The sequence below is a fragment of the Macaca nemestrina genome, chromosome 8, assembly GCF_043159975.1.
Source record: "Macaca nemestrina isolate mMacNem1 chromosome 8, mMacNem.hap1, whole genome shotgun sequence".
Classification (NCBI taxonomy): Eukaryota; Metazoa; Chordata; class Mammalia; order Primates; family Cercopithecidae; genus Macaca; species Macaca nemestrina.
The window spans coordinates 43,221,043-43,241,307 of record NC_092132.1 but is presented as its reverse complement, the minus strand read 5'-3'; the positions used below and the strand labels follow the sequence as shown (position 1 = coordinate 43,241,307).

Here is a 20,265-nt window from a genome sequence, read left to right as displayed (position 1 = left end):
CACAACGGAGGTCAAGTTTACCAGGAAATTGTAGTCGGATTTCCAGATAGTGCTGAGATAGGGAAATCATGAATTCGTAGAGAATCTAACTGCCTCGTTGTATGACTTTTCTTCTAGCAGCATTTGGCTGCTGGGGTGCAAATACTGGAAAAACTAACTTGTTTCATTCAAAACGGACGTGAGGGTTTTTCTAAATTTTTCTATGTATGGTAAAAAGCAGATAAGGGACAGCGTTGAGGGTACTGGTGTGAGTGCTACTACTAGTAATATGATGTTTGTAGAATCTCAGCTGGAAACAAAGAAACATGAAGAGAGGCTTATGGATTGGGAGAAAGACAGGTGAGAGAACTGGGGATCTCATTTAATGTAAAAACTGTGGTCGGGGTGACAGTTGAACAAACCAGTATGTATTTATCTGCAGACACAAATAGTAAATATATACATTCCTTTATTAGAGTAGCCCTTGCACTTCCTCAAAAAGGAAATGGACAAAATGATGAAGCTATGATGGTTTATTTCAACATACTGAACCAAAAAAATAAGAAAACTAATTTATTTGGAAAAGAAACAAATTCTGTACACGCAGGGTTGGCTTGATTGACGATAATGTATTTCAGCAAAAAAAAAAAGAAATTTAGATAGACTACACATAATAAAACTTTCTATGTACACAGTAAATAGTAAATACTTTGGTAAATGACCAGACATTTGAAAAAATGAAAACACAGTTGTAAAACAAAGTACGTAAGAATATTGTGACCTTATTTAACTGTACAAAAAGCAATCATTCTCTCCAGTTTTCCATTTTCACTTACATTTTCTTTAACAGGATTAAGCCCCAAATTGAAGGGATTAAATCCTTTCTTCCTAATCCCTCGCGAATATCAGATTCTCTTTCAAATCTTTAACTGTTTACAAAGGAGCAGAGCACTTAAAGGGAAATGGTGGGAAACAAAGAGATTTCAATTCTGTGCCACTCATCCAGATTCTAATGGGGAATATTTCCCAAGTCCACTATCAATTCACTCAACTTGGTTGAAAAACATAATACCTGATTGTAGGACTAATTTGGTTTTTATTTAGCCCATCTGCAGCTTTAGCATTAAAAATCAGGTCCTGACATTAGCCCTTAGCTCAATATCTACAAATGAAATTTGGGAATTACATGACAGTGATATTAGCATATTTAAATGTAAAATGCAAAATGATTAATTTTTAAATATGCAAACTGCTACATTTTCTCAATAATCAATTCATGCACAAATAAAAAATGGCAATAGAAAAAGAAAAATATGGATGTTTCTAAATGAGACAATTATAAAAATTTCATATATTAATATCAAGACAAGACTGGGGTCAGCTTACATTGTAAGAAAAACTATTACTGTATATGACTGGACAGCAAAACCCAGTCCTGTCTAAAAGCAATGGATCAAACTGTCTTCTCAAGTCCTTCCTGGCCATATTTCTATGTGCTACAATGAAACATTTTTAATAAATGCAATCTATCATAGAACTACAAGTTTTTATATTCCTAAATAATGAACTTAACTTTATTATAGCAATGATTTAAATACATGTGCTGTAAAAAAGAGAAAACAGTTGTAAACACACTCTTAATTTTTTTCTTTACCTGCAAGATATTTTTAAAAGATTACACAACTTCTTGATTCTTTAAGAACTAAGAACCAAAGTATTGAACATAATAAATAAATGTGCAAACTGGAGGCCTGGAAAAAGAGACAGAATACCAAATAACAAACCAGTGCATTAAAAATCCAGTATGTCAGTATTAAGACTTCTTCATCCAAATCCAGTTAGGTTTATTGCTATTATAAATAAGCTTCACATTAAGGCATCAGTCATTACCTACGAAAAAGATTTAGATTCAAAACAAGGAATATACACTGTACAACTTTTTTTCTCTCATTCTGATGTCATTACAGATATTATCAGTTTTAAATGTTAAGTTTTTGTATGGCAATATATAAATATCTTTAAACATATTACCTGAATATAGTTCAAATGTTTCTCTATATTTTGATACTTTAATTAATGTATATATTTAAAGTATATTCAATTAATGAGGAAACAGACAAAAGCAAATCAACATAGATGGCAAAGGACTAAATATGAGACATTACAACCTCTAAAAAAAAATACTGTACAGTGACGATGAGCAGATCTTGGCCAAGTCATTTAACTTCCCTGAGCCTCATTCTTTCCATCTGTAATATTTCAATTACAGTTGTTCTGTCAAGCTGTTTTGAGATCAAATGAGATGATGTAAAAACACCTAGCAAACTGTGAAGCAATGCAAAAATTAATGGTATTATCGTAGGCCAAAAGATCTCAAGTTTCCGACAGTCTCTCTAACAAATAAAGTTATGGCCTGCTCCTTTTGCATTCACTTGAGAACTCCCAGTTTTGATTAGATTGTTATGGAAAGAATGGAGCCAAAATTTATGCAAAGATAAAATCTCTAAGTTTTAGCATTCAGAACTGTATAAAGTACAGTTTGTTGGGAGTGGGAAACAACTGCTTGAAGGGGTATACAGAACACCAAATAATAATGTATTCAAAATTCAGTATTTCAGTATTAAGACTTCTTCACCCAAAGACAGGTTTAACTTTAACTAGGCTCAGGCTACCTCTTGATACTTACTAAAAACAAATAGGGGCAGACTTCTCAAAAACCTTGGTTCCCGGCCTTTCATCAGTCTCTTCTAGAGAAACCTCCTTTTCCCTCATCATTGGCTAGCATGTAGCATAGTCACATTAAAAGAACTATCTCTTAACAACAGCTCAAGAGTTATAAAACCATAAAGAAACACAGCCAAAGTCAATTGCTGGTACATTATTCAGCCTGGCATAAATTTGAAATGATTCAATAATCCCTACCATGTTCTCCCTTTCTCAGTCCATAAGCCCTTCATCTACGTATAAATGGTTCTGGGCCAGCTTTTTCCAATCTTTGTTCTGAGGAACACTAGCTGGGTGAGATGTTAACAGGTAAAAAACATCTGTGTTAAGTATGCTGGGAATATGCAGGGCGAGATAAATTTATGTACCACACTGAACTGCTCAGTCTTTGATGTACTGACTGTACTTGCTAAACAGCATTTCCCAAACTCATCTGACCATAGAATCCCATTTTTCCCCTACAAAATATCTGGAGTTCTTAGAATATTATTTGAAAATGCTATTCTGGCCTGATTCTAAACATTCCAGGGCTAAATCTGGCAATAGTTATGTTTTTAATTTCTGAAGAAGAATCATTTTTCTTACAAGGTCAACTACCATGATAACCTCCTGGTTTCCACTCCGTAAGTAGGCTTCCCAAAGCAACTAAAAACTAAATTTTCTTTACTACATACTGAGGAATTCAAAGAACTTATTCTTGCGTTAATGAGAATTAAGTTCTTTTTAAGGAGATACTTATATTCTTCCCCTAAGCATTAAAAATACAAAGATCTAATTCTAGATCCTAGGGCCTAGAATCACAATTACTTTAAGGAAAAGAAAGTATTTTATTACAACATCACTGCAATTAATATTATCAACGACATGATAATTAGTAGTGGTGCTAACAGTAGTAGTGTTGGTTAAGCATTTATTTTTGCATCCTAATCCTCATATCCACTCTATGAATGTAGGACCTACTATTACTCCCATTTTAAATATAAGTACACTGAGGTTTACCAAGATTAACTGACTTGCCAAGGATCACACATTGGAGTAAGGGCAGAACCTTAAACTCACGTCTGACCCCTCACCCCATGCTCTTAACCACATAATGCCATCTTTTATTTCAGTGACAAGACAAAAGTGTTTAGGCCACACTCTTGCTGTTAAACAGGAAAATTACATAAATACAAATTGTGTGGAATAAGTTTTGGATTTCCTTTTGAGCAAACCCCCAGTCCTTTAAAGGATATACTTTAAATTTTTTTTTAAAGCAGAGGAAAATAGACTACTATTTACCAATGACAAGTTTATAGAGTTTTAAAACAAGAGGTTTTTTAAAAATCTGCATCCAAGGTGAAGACGTTATCTGTGGTTTCTGCCATAACTGCAAAACGCTGATACTCCGAAACTCGTTTCTCAAAGAAATTTGTTTTTCCTTCTAAAGAAATGTTTTCCATAAAATCAAAAGGATTTTCTGCCTGAAAAATCTAAAAAGGAAAGAAATATCATTAGACATTCTGAACAGATCAAATTACATCCCACAATAAGAGCAAAGATGACCAAAACAGAGGTCAGGTTTCTGGAAACTTGTCTAGTCAGTTACAAGATCCCATCATTCCCCTAAGACCCTGGAGGCACTCAAGGCTGACAAATCGTAAGATGACCCAAGATCGACCACTAACCTCCTCAAGAAACTCTACTAGCATCTCTGGCATTCTCATAAATAGAAAAAAACACAACTATTTCAGGAATTGAAATATTTAATACTGCCCAATTGAAAATGTTCTCACAGCTTGAGATATCCAATACACCATGAGCATTTTTCATAGGTATTACTATTAGTCACACATACATGATACTATAAAATGTTAAATTAGCAACAATCTACTGTGGTTCTAAATATGTTTCTTAGTTAATAAGAGAACAGATAATCAACAAATTGTCATTAAGGGACCATGATCAGGGAAGACACAATAAATGTTATCCATAGTCACTAGATGTCTCCAAATAAAAAGGGGGACTATGCTAACAAGAAGCTTTTTTACTGCTTCAGAATTCAAGAAGCAAGCCCAGGCATGGTGGCTCAAGCCTGTAATCCCAGCACTTTGGGAGGCCGAGGTGGGTGGCATCACCTGAAGTCAGGAGTTCGAGACCAGCCTGACTGACATGATGAAACCCGTCTCTACTAAAAATACAAAAATTAGCTAGGCATGGTGGCAGGTGCCTGTAATCTAAGCTACTCAGGAGGCTGAGGCAGGAGAACTGCTTGAACCTGAGAGGCAGAGGTTGCAGTGAGCCGAGATCACGCCATTGCACTGCAATCTGGCTGACAGAGCAAGACTCCATCTCAAAAAAAAGAAAAAGAATTCAAGAAGCAGACTTGGAGATACAGCTTGATGGAAAGTGTGGGATATTTCAGTGATTCACAAGGGTAACAGAAGAGGATTTCTCAATTTAGGAGTATCCCAGCAAAAAATAAGAACACCACAGATAAACATATATTCAAGTAACCCAATTTTAAATATGGGCAGAGTGTCTAAATAGACAAACTGATACTTCTTTAAAGAGGATATACAAAATGAAAAGATGTTCAACATCACTATCCATTAGAGACAAGCAAATCAAGATCACAATGAGATATCACTTCATACCTACTCGGATGGCTATACTTTTTTAAAAAACAGGTAATAAGTGTTGGTGAGGATGTGGAGGAATTGGAACCCTCATACAGGGTGGGAATATAAAATTGTGCAGCTGCTTTAGAAAACAATCTGGAGTTCTTCTAATGATTAAACATGGAGTTACCATATGACCCAGCAATTTCACTCCTAGGTGTATACTTAAGAGATATGAAAATACATCCACACAAAAATCTGTACATGAACGTTCATAGTAGCATTATTCACAATAGCTCAAAAGAAGAAACAACTTAAATGCCCATCGAATGGATAAATAAAATTTGGTATATCCATACAGTGGAATATTATTTGGTCATATAAGGGAATAAAGCACTGATACATGCTACAACATGAAGGTACCATGAAAACGTTATAATAAGGAAAGAAGAGAACCACAAAAGACCACATATTATTATGATTCCATTTGTATGAAATAGAATATACAGAAGAGGCAAATCTACAGACACAAAAATTAGATTAGTGGTTGCCTAAGACAAGGTGGGTAAGAGGAGGAAAGGGGAGTGACTGACTGCTAATAGGGATAGAGTTTCTTTTTGGGGTGATAAAAATGTTCTAAAATAGGTTGTTATGATGGTTGCACAACTCTGTAACTACGCTAAAAACTATTAATTGTACATTTTAAATGGGTGAATTGCAAGCTATGTGATTTATATCTTTAAATAAAGCTTTAAATATCTATATATCTTTTTTCCAAAAACTCATATGCTGTGTGTGGCTGAGTGAAATTCTATGAAATTCCCCCATCAGAAATTGTATGTAAAAAGTGAGGGAATATTGGAGCTGTGATACACAGCAAGATACAGTGAAAGGGCACTGAACCAACAGTCACAGACTCATTGGATTTTAGAACTGAAGACTTTTCAAAAAATTAGATCTAAGTCATTCACAGCACGGACAAAGTAACCAAGACCAAACTAAATTAAATGGCTTGTTTTTGGTGTTTTTTTGGTATGTGTTTTTTTTTTTTGAGACAGAGTTTCGGTCTTTTTGCCCAGGTTGGGGTGCAATGGCACAATCTTGGCTTACTGCAACCTGCCTCCTGGGTTTAAGCAATTCTCTCACCTCAGCCTCCTGAGTAGCTAGGATTCTAGTCACCCACCTCCATGCCCAGCTAATTGTTGTATTTTTAGTAGAGACAGGGTTTCAACATGTTGGCCAGGCCGGTCTTCAACTCCTGACCCCAGGCAATCCACTCACCTCGGCCTCCCAAAGTTTTGGGATTACAGGCGTGAGCCCCTGTGCCCAGCCTTATTATTTTTATTTGTAGAGATAGGGTCTTGCTATATTGCTGAAACTAGTGTGGAACTCCTGTGTCAAGCAATCCTCCTGCCTTGGCCTCCAAAGTGCTAGGATTACAGGAGTCAGCCACAACGCCCAGCTCCTACAAGTTTTGATATATAGTAATCATATTGTCATTTACTTTATATTTTCAATTAATTTTTATTTTCATTTTAAATCTCATTTTAAAGAAGATATACGTATATGCAGAGAGAGAGAGAGAGAGAGAGAGGGAGAAAGGGTCTCACTCTGTTGCTCAGGTTAGAGTGCCGTGGCACAATCTCAGCTCACAGCAACCTCTGCCTTCCGGGTTCAAGTGACCCTCCTAGCTCAGCCTCCCGAGTAACTAGGACTACAGGCATGCCAACATGCCTGGCTAATTTTTTGTAGAAATAGGATTTCACCATGTTGCCTACGCTGTTCTCAAACTCCTAGTCTCAAGTGATTCTTCCACCTCAGCCTCCCAAAGTTCTGGGATTACAGGTGTGAGCCACTGCACCTGACCTAAAGGATATATATTTTTAATCTCTAAGTAGATGAAGCTTTTGGTAATTATTAAATCAATTTCTACTTTTATTGCATTAAAAATCTAAGGCCTCTATAATTTCTGCATTTTAGAATTTATTCAGATATTTTGAAGCCTGTGGAAAAACACAGTTTTACATTGTGTTTAGATCTTCTTCTGCAGGAGGTGGCATGTTTTACATACCTACAGTTAGCAAGTTCCCAAAAGGAAAATCAGACCCAAGGGTCAGCAGTTTTCTAATAAGCAGCAGAACATGAACATGTGGATGTGATGATATGGTAACAGGTTAAAGAATAGCGAATTCACTATAAGGCTTAAATAAGCAAATTCATTTTCTAATAACAAAAATATTGGTAAAAGTTATGAGCAAACACAATTTCTTTTAATACACATAGTTTATAAGTTTTTTTGTTTTGTTTTGTTTTGTTTTGTTTTTGAGACGGAGTCTCACTCTGTCGCCCAGCCTGGAGTGCAGTGGCACGATCTCAGTTCACTGCAAGCTCCACCTCCCAGGTTCACGCCATTCTCCTGCCTCAGCCTCCCGAGTAGCTGGGACTATAGGTGCCCGCCACCACGCCTGGCTAATTTTTTGTATTTTTAGTAGAGACGGGGTTTCACCATGTTAGCCAGGATGGTCTCGATCTCCTGACCTTGTGATCCACCCGCCTCGGCCTCCCAAAGTGCTGGGATTACAGGCGTGAGGTTCATAAGTTTAAGAGATTATATTAACATAGTTATAATCTTGATTTCTCATTAATTAGTAAACACAGACAAGATCTTGCAACTAAAACGTTAAAATGCAGTTTATCTTACCAAAAAAACCTACGCCACACTTGACTCTTTAAGTACCTGGGTGGTTATCAGAATATAATTCTGCTATATCTGCTAATACAACATTAGCAAAATAGGTAATGATTACCACAGCATCATAGATTTCATAAGGATTCTCATTAAAGACAATTTAAACTTACATTTTCACGACAAGAAATCAAAATCTGTAATTTCTAATTACCATGGTATAGTACATAGTGAATTTCTGTGTTTCACTTAAGTACAAAGTGACCATCTAGTGTGAGTTTATGTGTCTAATATTATTTTAAATGCTTTAAGTGTATCAACTCATCAACAATCCTTTGTAGTAAATATTATTACTATCTCTATTTTATAGATGAGGAAATTGAGATAGTTAAGCAACTTGCCAAAGGTCACACAGCTAGAAAGTGGTGGAACAAGGATTCAAACCCAGATAGTGTGGCTGCAGGCTCCATGTCTTAAGTAATAGGAAAATCACACGTGATGAAATTCAGGTACATTATCTCTGATAAATGACAAAAATAACTTGGATAACTCTGTTCAAAGAGTTACATTATGACAGTTAATGTCTTCCTAATAACTATTCCATATTTAAAAGTATTAATTCCCAAACTACAACATAGACACATGGAGATTTATAAGCGTGAATATACGTATGCATATTAAACCTAACCCCTTGAAAATAATCATATTAAATATATAGCTGAAATTATTGCAAAATAATTTATTGAGCTTATTAGTTCTAATATTTTACCAGCCTCCTACTTCAGTTATTAATTTTAAATTTCAAAGGATTTTGTAAAACCTTGTTCATATGAAACAAGTCTCTGTCATGGACATTTAAAAAATAGAACAGTATGTTACAAATGCTTTCAGTAAAATATATTTTAGGGTCCTTGCTTTCCTATAATATTTTAACTAGTAGTAACACATTTTTAAACACATTACCTTTGAGAATCCAAGTTCCACAAGTAATCTGTCAGCTACAAACTCAATGTACTGTTTCATCAAAATGCAATTCATTCCAATGAGGCCAACTGGCAAGGCTTCTGTTAAAAACTCCTGGGATGAAAACAAAAACAGAATAAAGTATAAACAAAACTATAAATATGTATGTTCCAAATAGAAATAAAATTTTGTTTTATTTCTAAGACTGATTTTGTCCAAGGAAATATATTAGGATAAATTCTTTCAATGTAGCAAATGATGTCCGTATGTTTAAAAATGGTTGGGGTATTACTATTCACATTTTTTCACATTTTCAAAGAGCCAAAATAAATGGAAATGAACTACCAAATTACTGGATTTCTTAAAGTAGCAGATATAAGACTTGGATTTGTATGCTTTCTCAATAGAAAAAAAAAGATACTTTGTTCTAAAATATCTGGAAAAAGATTCAAAGATAATCATCATAAAGAACATGACCATGGAAGGGAGCTGGGAAAGAGAGAAAAACTCAATTAACAAAGAAAATGAGAAAAAAGAAAGAAACAGATTTGGGGGTTGGGAGATAAAATGAGCTCTAACCATACTGAAAGACTATGTAGTGGTAAAGTGTTAAGAGGAAAAATAAAAATATATTAACCACTTGGATTTAGTTCTCAAAATGACTAAAGATACCAAAGTGCCTGTTATGCCTTTTTCCTCTTCCAATATACAAACTATGCCTGTTAAACTATGCAGTGTTACCAAAAAAAAAAAAAAGTAATTTTAGAATGATAAAAACACATCGTAAGTAGAACATGTAGCTCCTTCTAGTAAGAAATCTTTACATACTCTAACTTAATTGTTACTTTTCATTAATTTACTTATTCTTTCTATAAAAATTTGTGTATGCTTCAAGCTAGGTACCTCGCTACATTATTAAAAATACAAAACAAATAAGAAATCATCACTGTTCTCTAGTCACTAAAAATATATAAATACAAAGCTACTATAATTAGCTGATTATGGCATAAAATTTGACAGAGATCAGTAAGACAGAAAAACAGCCCTGAAACAGGTTTTAGTATACATAAAACCTTAATATATAATAAAGACTGACTGAATAAAGCAAATTGTAAACTGACATAATAATTGTAATATATCATGTACTGGCATTGTCAGATCGACCATAATAAAACTGCTGGTATTTTTATTGACCTACAAAATGACCTACAAAATTTTTATTGACTTACGAAATTTCATATGAGTCAATATAATAGTGGAACAAACATCAGAGAAAGAGAGATGTGCTAATTACACAAACTTCCTGGTTTACCTGCTCAATTTGGACAGCATCAACAATGATCTCCCTGACCCTTTCTTCTGAAGGCTTATTTACTAAGTATTGGAACATCAGGCAAGCAAAGTCACAGTGAAGTCCCTAAAAGAGAAGAAAAGCGCCACTGTCAAATAACTGGTCATCAGCTATTTGTACACAGTGATGGGTCAAGCATCATATAAAGTGGTTCTAGGAATATAACGCAGAACTTCTGGAAAATGGAAGAGGGTTAATAGGACTAGGAACTTCCTTCCTTCAAATCTCATTAAATGCCAATACAATAACCTATAACAAAAACGTTCAATGCCAGCAAATCTTAGTTCATCAACATTATAGAAAAACTAATTTATGAACAAACAATCTGCAAATAAAAGCATTTTGGAAAGGAAAATAAAGCAAGAAAGCCTGAAATGAAAATTCACTAATTTTTAAATTTCAAAAATAATTAAGGAATGATTGAAAAATAATGAGTAGTATTTAAATAACAGATTTCAAAAATACAACATTTGTAATTAAATAAGAAAGGCTCAAGATAAAAATAAATTCAGTTCCAATGAAAATGGAAACTGACGAGGGGCTCGGTGGCTCATGCCTGTAACCTCAGCACTTTGGGAGGTCAAGGTGGGCAGATTGCTTGAGTCCAGGAGTTCAAGACCAGCTTGGGCAACATGGCAAAACCCAGTCTCTACAAAAAAAAAAATAAATAAATAAATAGAAATAAAAAATACCAATAAGCAAATAATAAGAAAATGGAAACTGAACAACGATGAGTATCACCTGAAGTGATATAAAGCAGAGATGATCTTACAGATAACTCAACCAAAAATGAAAATAAACTTGTGAAATACCCCTGAGTATGGTTATACAAATGCAATAAATAGTATAGAATCTTAAGTAATTGGAGAATAGGCCAAGGAGAGTCAACCTAAAATAATCAGGACTCCAAAACACAGAATAGATAGTATAGAGCTAAATATCAAAAAAACAAAAAGAAAATTTCAAAAATTCAAAATGAAAAGAGAGAGAGCTCAGATATAGAAAGATGGAATTCCCAGGCCGGGCATGGTGGCTCATGTCTGTAATACAGCACTTTGGGAGGCCAAGGTGGGCAGATTCCTTGAGTTCAGGAATTTGAGACCAGCCTGGGCAACCTGACAAAACCTCATCTCTACAAAAAACACAAAAATTAGTCGGGCATGGTGGTGCATGCCTGTAGTCCCCGCTACTCAGGAGGCTGAGGCAGGAAGATCCCTTGAACCTGGGAGGTCAAGGCTGCAGTGAGCTGAGGTCATGCCACTGTACTCCAGCCTGGGTGACAGTAAGACCCTGTTTCAAAAAAAAAGGAAGAAAGAAGAAATTACCATCAAGGCTGAAAGATGTTAAAGTGTTGATGAAAACTGACAGGTAACTTATTACAGAGCGCAATACCAATCAAAATCTCAATGGAATTGGTGTGTGTGTGTGTGTGTGTGTGTGTGTGCACTTGTAATTTATTTTAAAAGGCTTTAGAGCAGAAAAGAACGGAAAGTACACAGAGGTCAAGTCCCAAGTGGGCACAGAGGTCAAGTGCCTAAATGGGATTGTTTTTAATTCAAAAGTTAATCTGGAAGGCTGGGCACAGGGGCTCATGCCTGTAATCCCAGTACTTTGGGAGGCCAAGGTGGGCAAATCACTTGAGCCTAGGAGTTCCAGACCAGCCTGGGCAACACAGTGAGACCCTGTGTCTACAATAATTTTTTTTTTAATTAACTGAACGTGGTGGTACATGCGTGTAGTTCCAGCTAATTAGGAGGCTGAGGTGGGAGGACTGCTTGAGCCCTGGAGGTCAAAGCTACAGTGAGCCAGGATCATGCCACTTGCACTCAGCCTGGGTGACAAAGAGAGACCCTGTCTCACAAAAAAAAAAAAAAAGAATAGAATAAATGGACAGAATCTTGTAAGAACACTTTCAAAAGAAAAGTTTCAATATTTACTCTACAAATTATTAAAATATATGAAACTATAATAATTAAAATGGTTTGTTATAGAATAAAATCTGATAGGTCAATAAGGAAGAAAAAATAGCCATGAAACTGATTTTAGTCTAATAAAACCTTAATAGATAATAAAGAAGACAGTGCAAGTCAATGAAGAAAGGATGGATTACTTAACAAGGCAAATTGAAAAAACTTCCTAAGAGTGTTTGGAATAAAATTAAGTTAAACTCTAACGTTTTACTATATTATATTTATGCTAAATCCTACTTAGACTAAACAAATTCCAACTGTACTAGAGAGTTAAATGTTAAAAAACCGAGACGAAAATATGTGTAATTAATTTATCTCTGGAAGAGGATTACATAAAATTTAAGGTTTTGTATGTTAAAAGAACAAAAATTAAAAAGCAAAGGAAAAATCGGGAAAATATATGAAATAAATATAAGCAAATGTATATTTTATATTATATTTGTGCTATAAATATAACAAATGCTATAAACGTATACTTGTTGAAAGGACCCAATCAGTCACTGTACATTGGGAATACACCAATGAACAAGCAAGCATGACCTCTTCCTTTAAGGATAATAGACTACTGAAGAAATAACCTTAAAATAGTGAGAGCACTCAGAGTTAAATAAGAAAAATGTTAATATTAAACCGGAAACAAAAGCAAAAGATAAAAGTAGGCAACTACAGAAAAAATACAAATGACTAATATCATTATGAAAAAAGTGTTCAATTTAAGTAATAAACAAAGCAAATAAAACCAATAATGAAATACCAATTACCCCTATCAAATTTGCCAAACATTTAGCAAATTAATCTAAATTCTGGTGAGAGTATGGTAGAAAATGTTTATACATTGCTAGGTGGGGCTGAAAATTGTTATAAAATTACTGGAAAAAAAAAATCTGCAAGTATGTATGTATGCATGGCTTTATAACTTAGTAATTCTACTTTTTGTGATCAAGCTTAGGAAAATAATATAAAGGGAGGACAAAGCTCATATATATGTAAAGGTATTCATTTTACACCATAGTAAAACAAAAAACCTGGAAATAATCTAAATTTCTAATTATAAAAGTCAAATAAATGATTCATTCATTAGCTCATATATCTAACAAAACTACTATTTTCAAAAGGTGCTTAATGCCATAGAAAAATGATTGCAGTATTTTGCCAAGTGGAAAAAGAACATCTCAACTCCTAAATATATGAATGATTAAAATATGTTTATATATCTAAATTGAATTAAATGTAGAAAAAAGTCTATAAAGAAATCCACAAAACAGTAAATGTGGTTCTCTGTGTGTTGAGATTAATTTTTTATTCTCTCAATTCTCTATAACAATCCTATATGACATTTCTAACAAAAGTTATTAAAAATTTAAAGACATGAAAAAGCAAAAAGTAATTATACGAAGCATTTTATGGCATTTAAAAAAATACTTTCACATACACTATTTCATGGCATTTTAACAAAATGGTTAATTTTTATAGTTGAAGAAACCAAAGTTCAGAGAAGTTAAGGATTAGCATAGGCAATAAATGTTAACTGAATGGCTATAATAGCCAAAACATTGAGAACAGAAAGATAAATAAAACAAAGTCCCTGCACTAAGGAGCTTAAAGTCTAGCAGAAGAGAGAAATAAGAAGTACAATACATACTATGGACTCCAAGATATGGACAGGTGCAGGTTTCAAATGGATACATAAAAGAAAGAGTGGCCAATTTCACCTAATCGATCAGGAAAGTTTTGAGATGTCTCTTTTGAGAAGGTAATCCAAAAAAGGTTAAAGAAAAAAAAAAGTGGTAAGAAAGATGGAAAGGGTATAGCAAGCAGAGGGAGACCAGGTTTAGTTACTGATTGGATGTGGCTGAAAAAGAAGAAGCAATCTAAAATGACTCCTAGATTTCAAATTAGATGACTGGAAAAGAAGGATAGAGACACTCAATGAAATAGGAAAAACAGAAGGAACAACAAATTTTTGGAGAAAGATGATGAGTTTGATTTCTGAAATAACAGGTTTGAGACACCTGGGGGAACTTCAAGGAGAAAATGTCGAACATGTACTAGCATACATGGGTTTGGCACTTAGCAAAGAATATCTGGGACAAAGGGTAAGTTTTGGGAGTTATGAGCATTTAGATGGTAGCTGATTTCATGACAGTAAATAAGATCAGCCAAGAGGGCATATACAGTAAAGGAGCAAGGCCAGCGCGGGAACCTAGGAGGACACTGATATTAAGAATGACCAGGAGGCTGAGGAGAAATGGTAAGAGACACAGGAGGAAAATGCAGTGTCTTAAAAGCAAGATGACGTGACTTCCTATTTTAATTACCAGGATACCTGTGTCACCATAGCATTTTTCAGGAGAAAGAAAAATAAATGGGCTGGGTACAGTGATTCATGCCTGTAATCCAGCACTTTGGGAGGCTGAGGCAGACAGATCGCTTGAGCCCAGGAGTTCAAGACCAGCCTGGGCAACATGGTGAAGCCCTGTCTCTAAAAAAAAAAAAATACCAAAATTAGGTCAGGTGTAGTGGCACCTGCAACAAGGGAAGGCACCTGCAACAGTCCCAGCAACGAGGGAGGCTGAAATGGGAGGACTGCTTGAGTCCAGGGAAGGCGAGGCTACACTGAGCCATGATCGTGCCACTGTACTCTAGCCTGGGTGACAGAATGAGATCCTATCTCAAAAAAAAAAAAGATAGAAAAGAAAAATAGATGAACATCAAATATGAATACAAATATAGCTAGAAAAACATTCTGTTCCTTACTTCATCTCTGCTGATGAGTTCATTGGAAAAAGTGAGTCCTGGCATAAGACCTCTCTTCTTTAGCCAGAATATAGCAGCAAAAGATCCTGAGAAGAAAATTCCTTCTACAGCAGCAAAGGCCACCACTCTTTCCCCTGGGAGACATAAAATCATTTCAGTTTTTGAAATATCAGATACCGCAAACATTTGCATATATATATGCAAATATGTATATTTGATAAATAAATTTAATAAATATTTATTGATGTATATGGTGTATATATATCAATAAATACCATGACTGTTTGCAAAGAAACAAAATACACAAGTTAGTGCCATGGCCAAAGATCTCCATAGGAGAAAATGTGCCACCTCTACCTACTGGAGCAGAAAGGTATGCCTCCTTCAAATCCTCTGTCAGACAATGGACTTCTATAGGTCTTGGTGTCTGGACAAAGAAGGACCTTCCATACTCAAAACAACAGGTGATTTATGTGTGCCCCACACATGACTGTGAGTGCAGGTACATGCATATGTGTGCAGTATGTATACATATGTGTGTGTGTACTAGACTGGTGAGTAGAAGGTAGACTTTATGACAAGTGTCTTCCTCTGAAAGTAGGAGAGGTTGCTTAAGTTTATATTTTCAGAAACTTATGGTATCTTTTTTTTTTTTTTTTTTTTGAGACGGAGTCTCACGCTGTTGCCCAGGCTGGAGTGCAGTGGCGCGATCTCGGCTCACTGCAAGCTCCGCCTCCCGGGTTCACGCCATTCTCCTGCCTCAGCCTCCTGAGTAGCTGGGACTACAGGCGCCCGCCACCGCGCCCGGCTAATTTTTTGTATTTTTAGTAGAGACGGGGTTTCACTGTGGTCTCGATCTCCTGACCTTGTGATCCGCCCACCTCGGCCTCCCAAAGTGCTGGGATTACAGGCTTGAGCCACCGTGCCCGGCCAACTTATGGTATCTTACAGACCATCTGCAAACATTTCAAAAACCATTGGCATGGATCTGCAATTTAAAAAAAATAGATAAGCCCAACTGAGGATAATAAGTATATCTATTAGATAAAATATCCCCATAAAATAAGCAAAAGTACGTTTTCTGCTAAATACGAAAAGGCCAATTTTAAAGGTTACTCATTGTTAGGCAAGGACTTCATAGAAATCCATCTCCTATTAAGAAACTGTCTACAGTGGCAGCATATCTGTAACATTATGCAGGATGATCAGAGCTCTAACCCAAAAGGTCATTCACAAGGTGCTTATGTCACCACACTGCATATGCTTGAGAAAAGTATTTATATATGTCTAAGGAGAAAGGTTTGGTCTATTAGACTGTGAGATACAGGCAGCTGAGTGCTTGAGTGCATTACAAACCTTTTTCATAGATGACATCACGGTTTATACCTCAGTACATGTCACAGGACCACACACAAAGAAGTCACTTAATAAACAAGTCCTAGGCCGGGCGCGGTGGCTCAAGCCTGTAATCCCAGCACTTTGGGAGGCCGAGACGGGAGGATCACGAGGTCAGGAGATCGAGACCATCCTGGCTAACACAGTGAAACCCCGTCTCTACTAAAAAATACAAAAAACTAGCCGGGCGAGGTGGCGGGCGCCTGTAGTCCCAGCTACTCCGGAGGCTGAGGCAGGAGAATGGCGTAAACCCGGGAGGCGGAGCTTGCAGTGAGCTGAGATCCGGCCACTGCACTCCAGCCTGGGTGACAGAGCGAGACTCCGTCTCAAAAAAATAAAAAAATAAAAAAATAAAATAAATAAATAAATAAACAAGTCCTGAACTGACTCATTGGAACCTATAGAAGTACTAGATGAGAGAAGACATTAAAATCCACTCTAGGCTAAGTGCTGCAGTGGCTCACATCTGAAATATCAGCACTTTGGTAGATCGAGGAAGGAGGATCACTTGAATGCAGGAGTTAGAGACCAGCCTGGGCAACATAGCAAAACCCCATCTCTACAAAAAATTTAAAAATTAGCTGGGTGTGCTGGTGCACACCTGTAGTCACAGCTACCTGGGAGGTTGATGTGGGAGGAATGCTTGAGCCCAGGAGGTCAAGGCTGCAGTGCGCTATGATCACACCACTGCACTCCAGCTGGGCAACAGAGTGAGCCCATTTCAAAAATCATCATCAGCATAATCACTATTCTTAAGATAGAGACTTGTCATTAGTTTAACATATAACTTACTGTATCTTTTATCTTACTATTAAGATAACTTACAGTTATTGATACATTTTTCATTGACATTAAGGTAACATCAAAAGGATAATTATCTGTAAGGGAAGTAGACTATAATTAAATACAAACGTGAATAAAAGAAAAATTGATATTTTTATTTTTATTAGAGAGTGGGGTCTTGCTCTTGTCACCCAGGCTGTAGTGCAATGGCGCATTAATGGTTCAAACAGTCTCAAACTCCTGGGCTCAAACAATGCTCTCACCTCAGCCTCTGACGTAGCTGGGACTACAGGCGTGCGTCACCATACCTGGCTAATTTTTTTATTTCTTTAGAGCTAAGGTCTCTCTATGTCGCCCTGGCTGGTTTGAACTTCTGGCTCAAGCCATCCTCTTATCCCAGCCTCACAAGTAGCTGGGATTATAGGCACAAGCCACCGTGCCTAGTGGAAAATTGGTATTGTAAGCATGCTATACATTCATGTGAATACTAAAGAATGAAAATCATAACATAGTTATAGAAGGCTATTCTTTTTTGGAGAAGATTAAAGGATTACAGGTGGCACATTTTACAATTTTTTGAGATATATGTGAAATAAAAAGAGGGTTCCAGAACATTTCTCCTAAAAACTATAGTGAATGTAAAGGCCTCATGATTCATTTTAGAGAGGGGAAGGTTGGATATATTTTTAAGATACAGCTGACCTCTATGATGGCAATGTACTAAGATTGTGTAGCTAATATTTTTTGAGGCTTGAAATAAAATTTCATTACATATATTAAGTTTTAATCTATATATTTTAAAGTTCTTTAAAAATATTTTAAAAATTAAACAAGATGTCTCAATTTTTAAAAATCTATACAGATATATAATAAGGAAAATTTTTGCTCTATAGGAATTGAATCTTGTTATAACATAAACTTTCAGACAAACTAATAATTTTTAAAGAAATATTCTTAGTTTCTCTTTAGCTAAAAATAAAGGCTTATAAGAGTCTGGATATAAGGAAAGAATAGTTGCTATGCTGGATCTTAGTGCAAAAGGCACTAAGAAGGTCACCAAAAATGTTAGGCAAAACCCTAAGCCAGATGAATGAGCTGTCCTTGTCAACTTATAGCTACTAACGGTGCAGGTAGCCCAATCAGTTCATAAAATAGCACTTCCTCAGCTGGTTAAAGGAAAGTAACAGTGTGCAGCAAAGCAAGGCGATATTTCCATGTTACTGTCTTTTAGCTCCACTCCCAAAAACGAGAGTCACCAATGCACTCTTCACCCTTTCCCCTTTCCCTGTTCCACTCTACATTCATTCAACTCCCCCTCCACAATTTTAGAACATGTTCTTTCCTCTGAGACCCTAAATTAGAACCCGAAATGGGGTTTCCCTTGAGATTAAGCAATATGAAGAATCTAGCTGGAGTCCTCATGTAGTTACATAGTGACTGCCAGCCTTCTCTGTTTTCTCTATTTCTAGGTTGTCCTTCTTGGGTAGTTCATGAAATACATGCTTTCTGTGGGCCTGCTCATCATTTTTCATCACTACTTCTCCATACTAGTATTTTCAGTGTATATGGAACACTCTGCCTTTTCCCTTCTTTTTTCTCTAAAGCCAGCATTTCCCATAGTGTTTCTGAAGCTCCTTGTGAGGGAATCAACTGAATACAAAAATGCAGATTTCTCAGTCCCATCTGGGCCTCCTACATCACTTTTGGCAGGATTCTTAAGAGTTTTTCCACAAATTCTCCAGATGATTTTTACATATATTGAGAACCAGTGCTTTTCTCATTCCTATTTAATTTTTTTTTTTTTTTCTAGAGTCTGGGTCTTGCTCTGTCACCCAGGCTGGAGCACAGTGGATCATAGCTCACTGTAGCCTCAAACACCTGGGCTTAAGTGGTCCTCCTCCCTCAGCCTCCCAAGTAGCAGGGTCTACAGATGCATGCCACCATACCTGGCTAGTTTTAAAATTTGTTGTAGAGATGGGGGTCTTGCTTTGTTGCCCAGACTGGTCTTAAACTGCTGGCCTCAAGTGATCAACCTCAGTCTCCCAAAGCACTGGGATTACAGGCTTGAGTCACCATGCCCGGCTGCCTTTCTCATTTTCGAAATGAACTGAAGGCAAGGAGGCAAACATATCTGCTTCATCCCTGGTATACTACATGCTGGCCCATATATGCACTACATCACTGGTTCTTCAGTGTGGTCCAGGAGTCCCTGAGAGATCTACAGACCCAGGAGACCTGTGAGGTCAAAACTATTTTCATAATAACATTAAGGCATTATTTATTTTTTTTAACTACCAGTCTCTCATACTTTACAATGGTATTTTCTAGAAGCTACATGACATATTCATAATAATCTGAAAAGCTAAATAAAATATTCCTCCCTTTTCTAACTATAATATGTATTTAAATGAGGCATATACTACATACATATACACTGCAACAAATCGAATGCAAAGGCAGATATGGTACTCCAACTGTTTTCTATTAAGTCGGACATTTAAAAGATTTATAGAAATTTAAAAGCATGCTATTCTTTTTTTTTTTTGGGAAAATACAGAAACTTATATAAAAATGTTATCCGTATTAAAATGTAATGGGTTGATTATTGCTATCTTAGAATGCACTAATACATATTTTTAAATTATCTCAATGTTAATTTCTAATGCAGAAATATCAATACCTATAACCTACCCAAGTAAAGGCACTTTGGAGCTCTTAATAATTTTTAAGAGTACAAAGAGGCCTGAGACCAAAAATTTTGAGACTTGCTTCCTCACATAATGAATAAAACCAAAAAGTAAAGAACACCAATTAAAAACAGATAAGAATGAGATGTGTACTTAGAGCTATCCAAATGAAAGATAGAAATATTTTAATTAAATTTAGTAAATATTTATTGAGCAACTATTATGTGTAAGACATAATATGATACACTTCCTTAAAAAAATGCTATGGGATCTCAAGTCAGCCAGAAGGGTGTTTACATTTAGCTTACCTATGAAAAATAAGCCTGTTATTACAAATTGTTTTTTTGTCCTGGTTGATTACACTAATCTT

At 35.8% G+C, this 20,265-nt stretch overlaps 1 protein-coding gene across 1 annotated transcript in view; it reads right to left on the bottom strand.

Annotated features, from left to right (window-relative positions):
* Window positions 1–497: 497 nt before the first annotated feature.
* The window catches only part of LOC105476132 (ribonucleotide reductase regulatory TP53 inducible subunit M2B), a 37,213-nt gene continuing 17,445 nt past the window's right edge, over window positions 498–20,265 (bottom strand). The window contains 4 exon segments of the mRNA XM_071067929.1: window positions 498–4,175; window positions 8,953–9,066; window positions 10,265–10,369; window positions 15,031–15,164. Of these exon segments, the coding sequence (XP_070924030.1) occupies window positions 4,023–4,175; window positions 8,953–9,066; window positions 10,265–10,369; window positions 15,031–15,164 (506 nt within the window). The 3' untranslated portion in view covers window positions 498–4,022.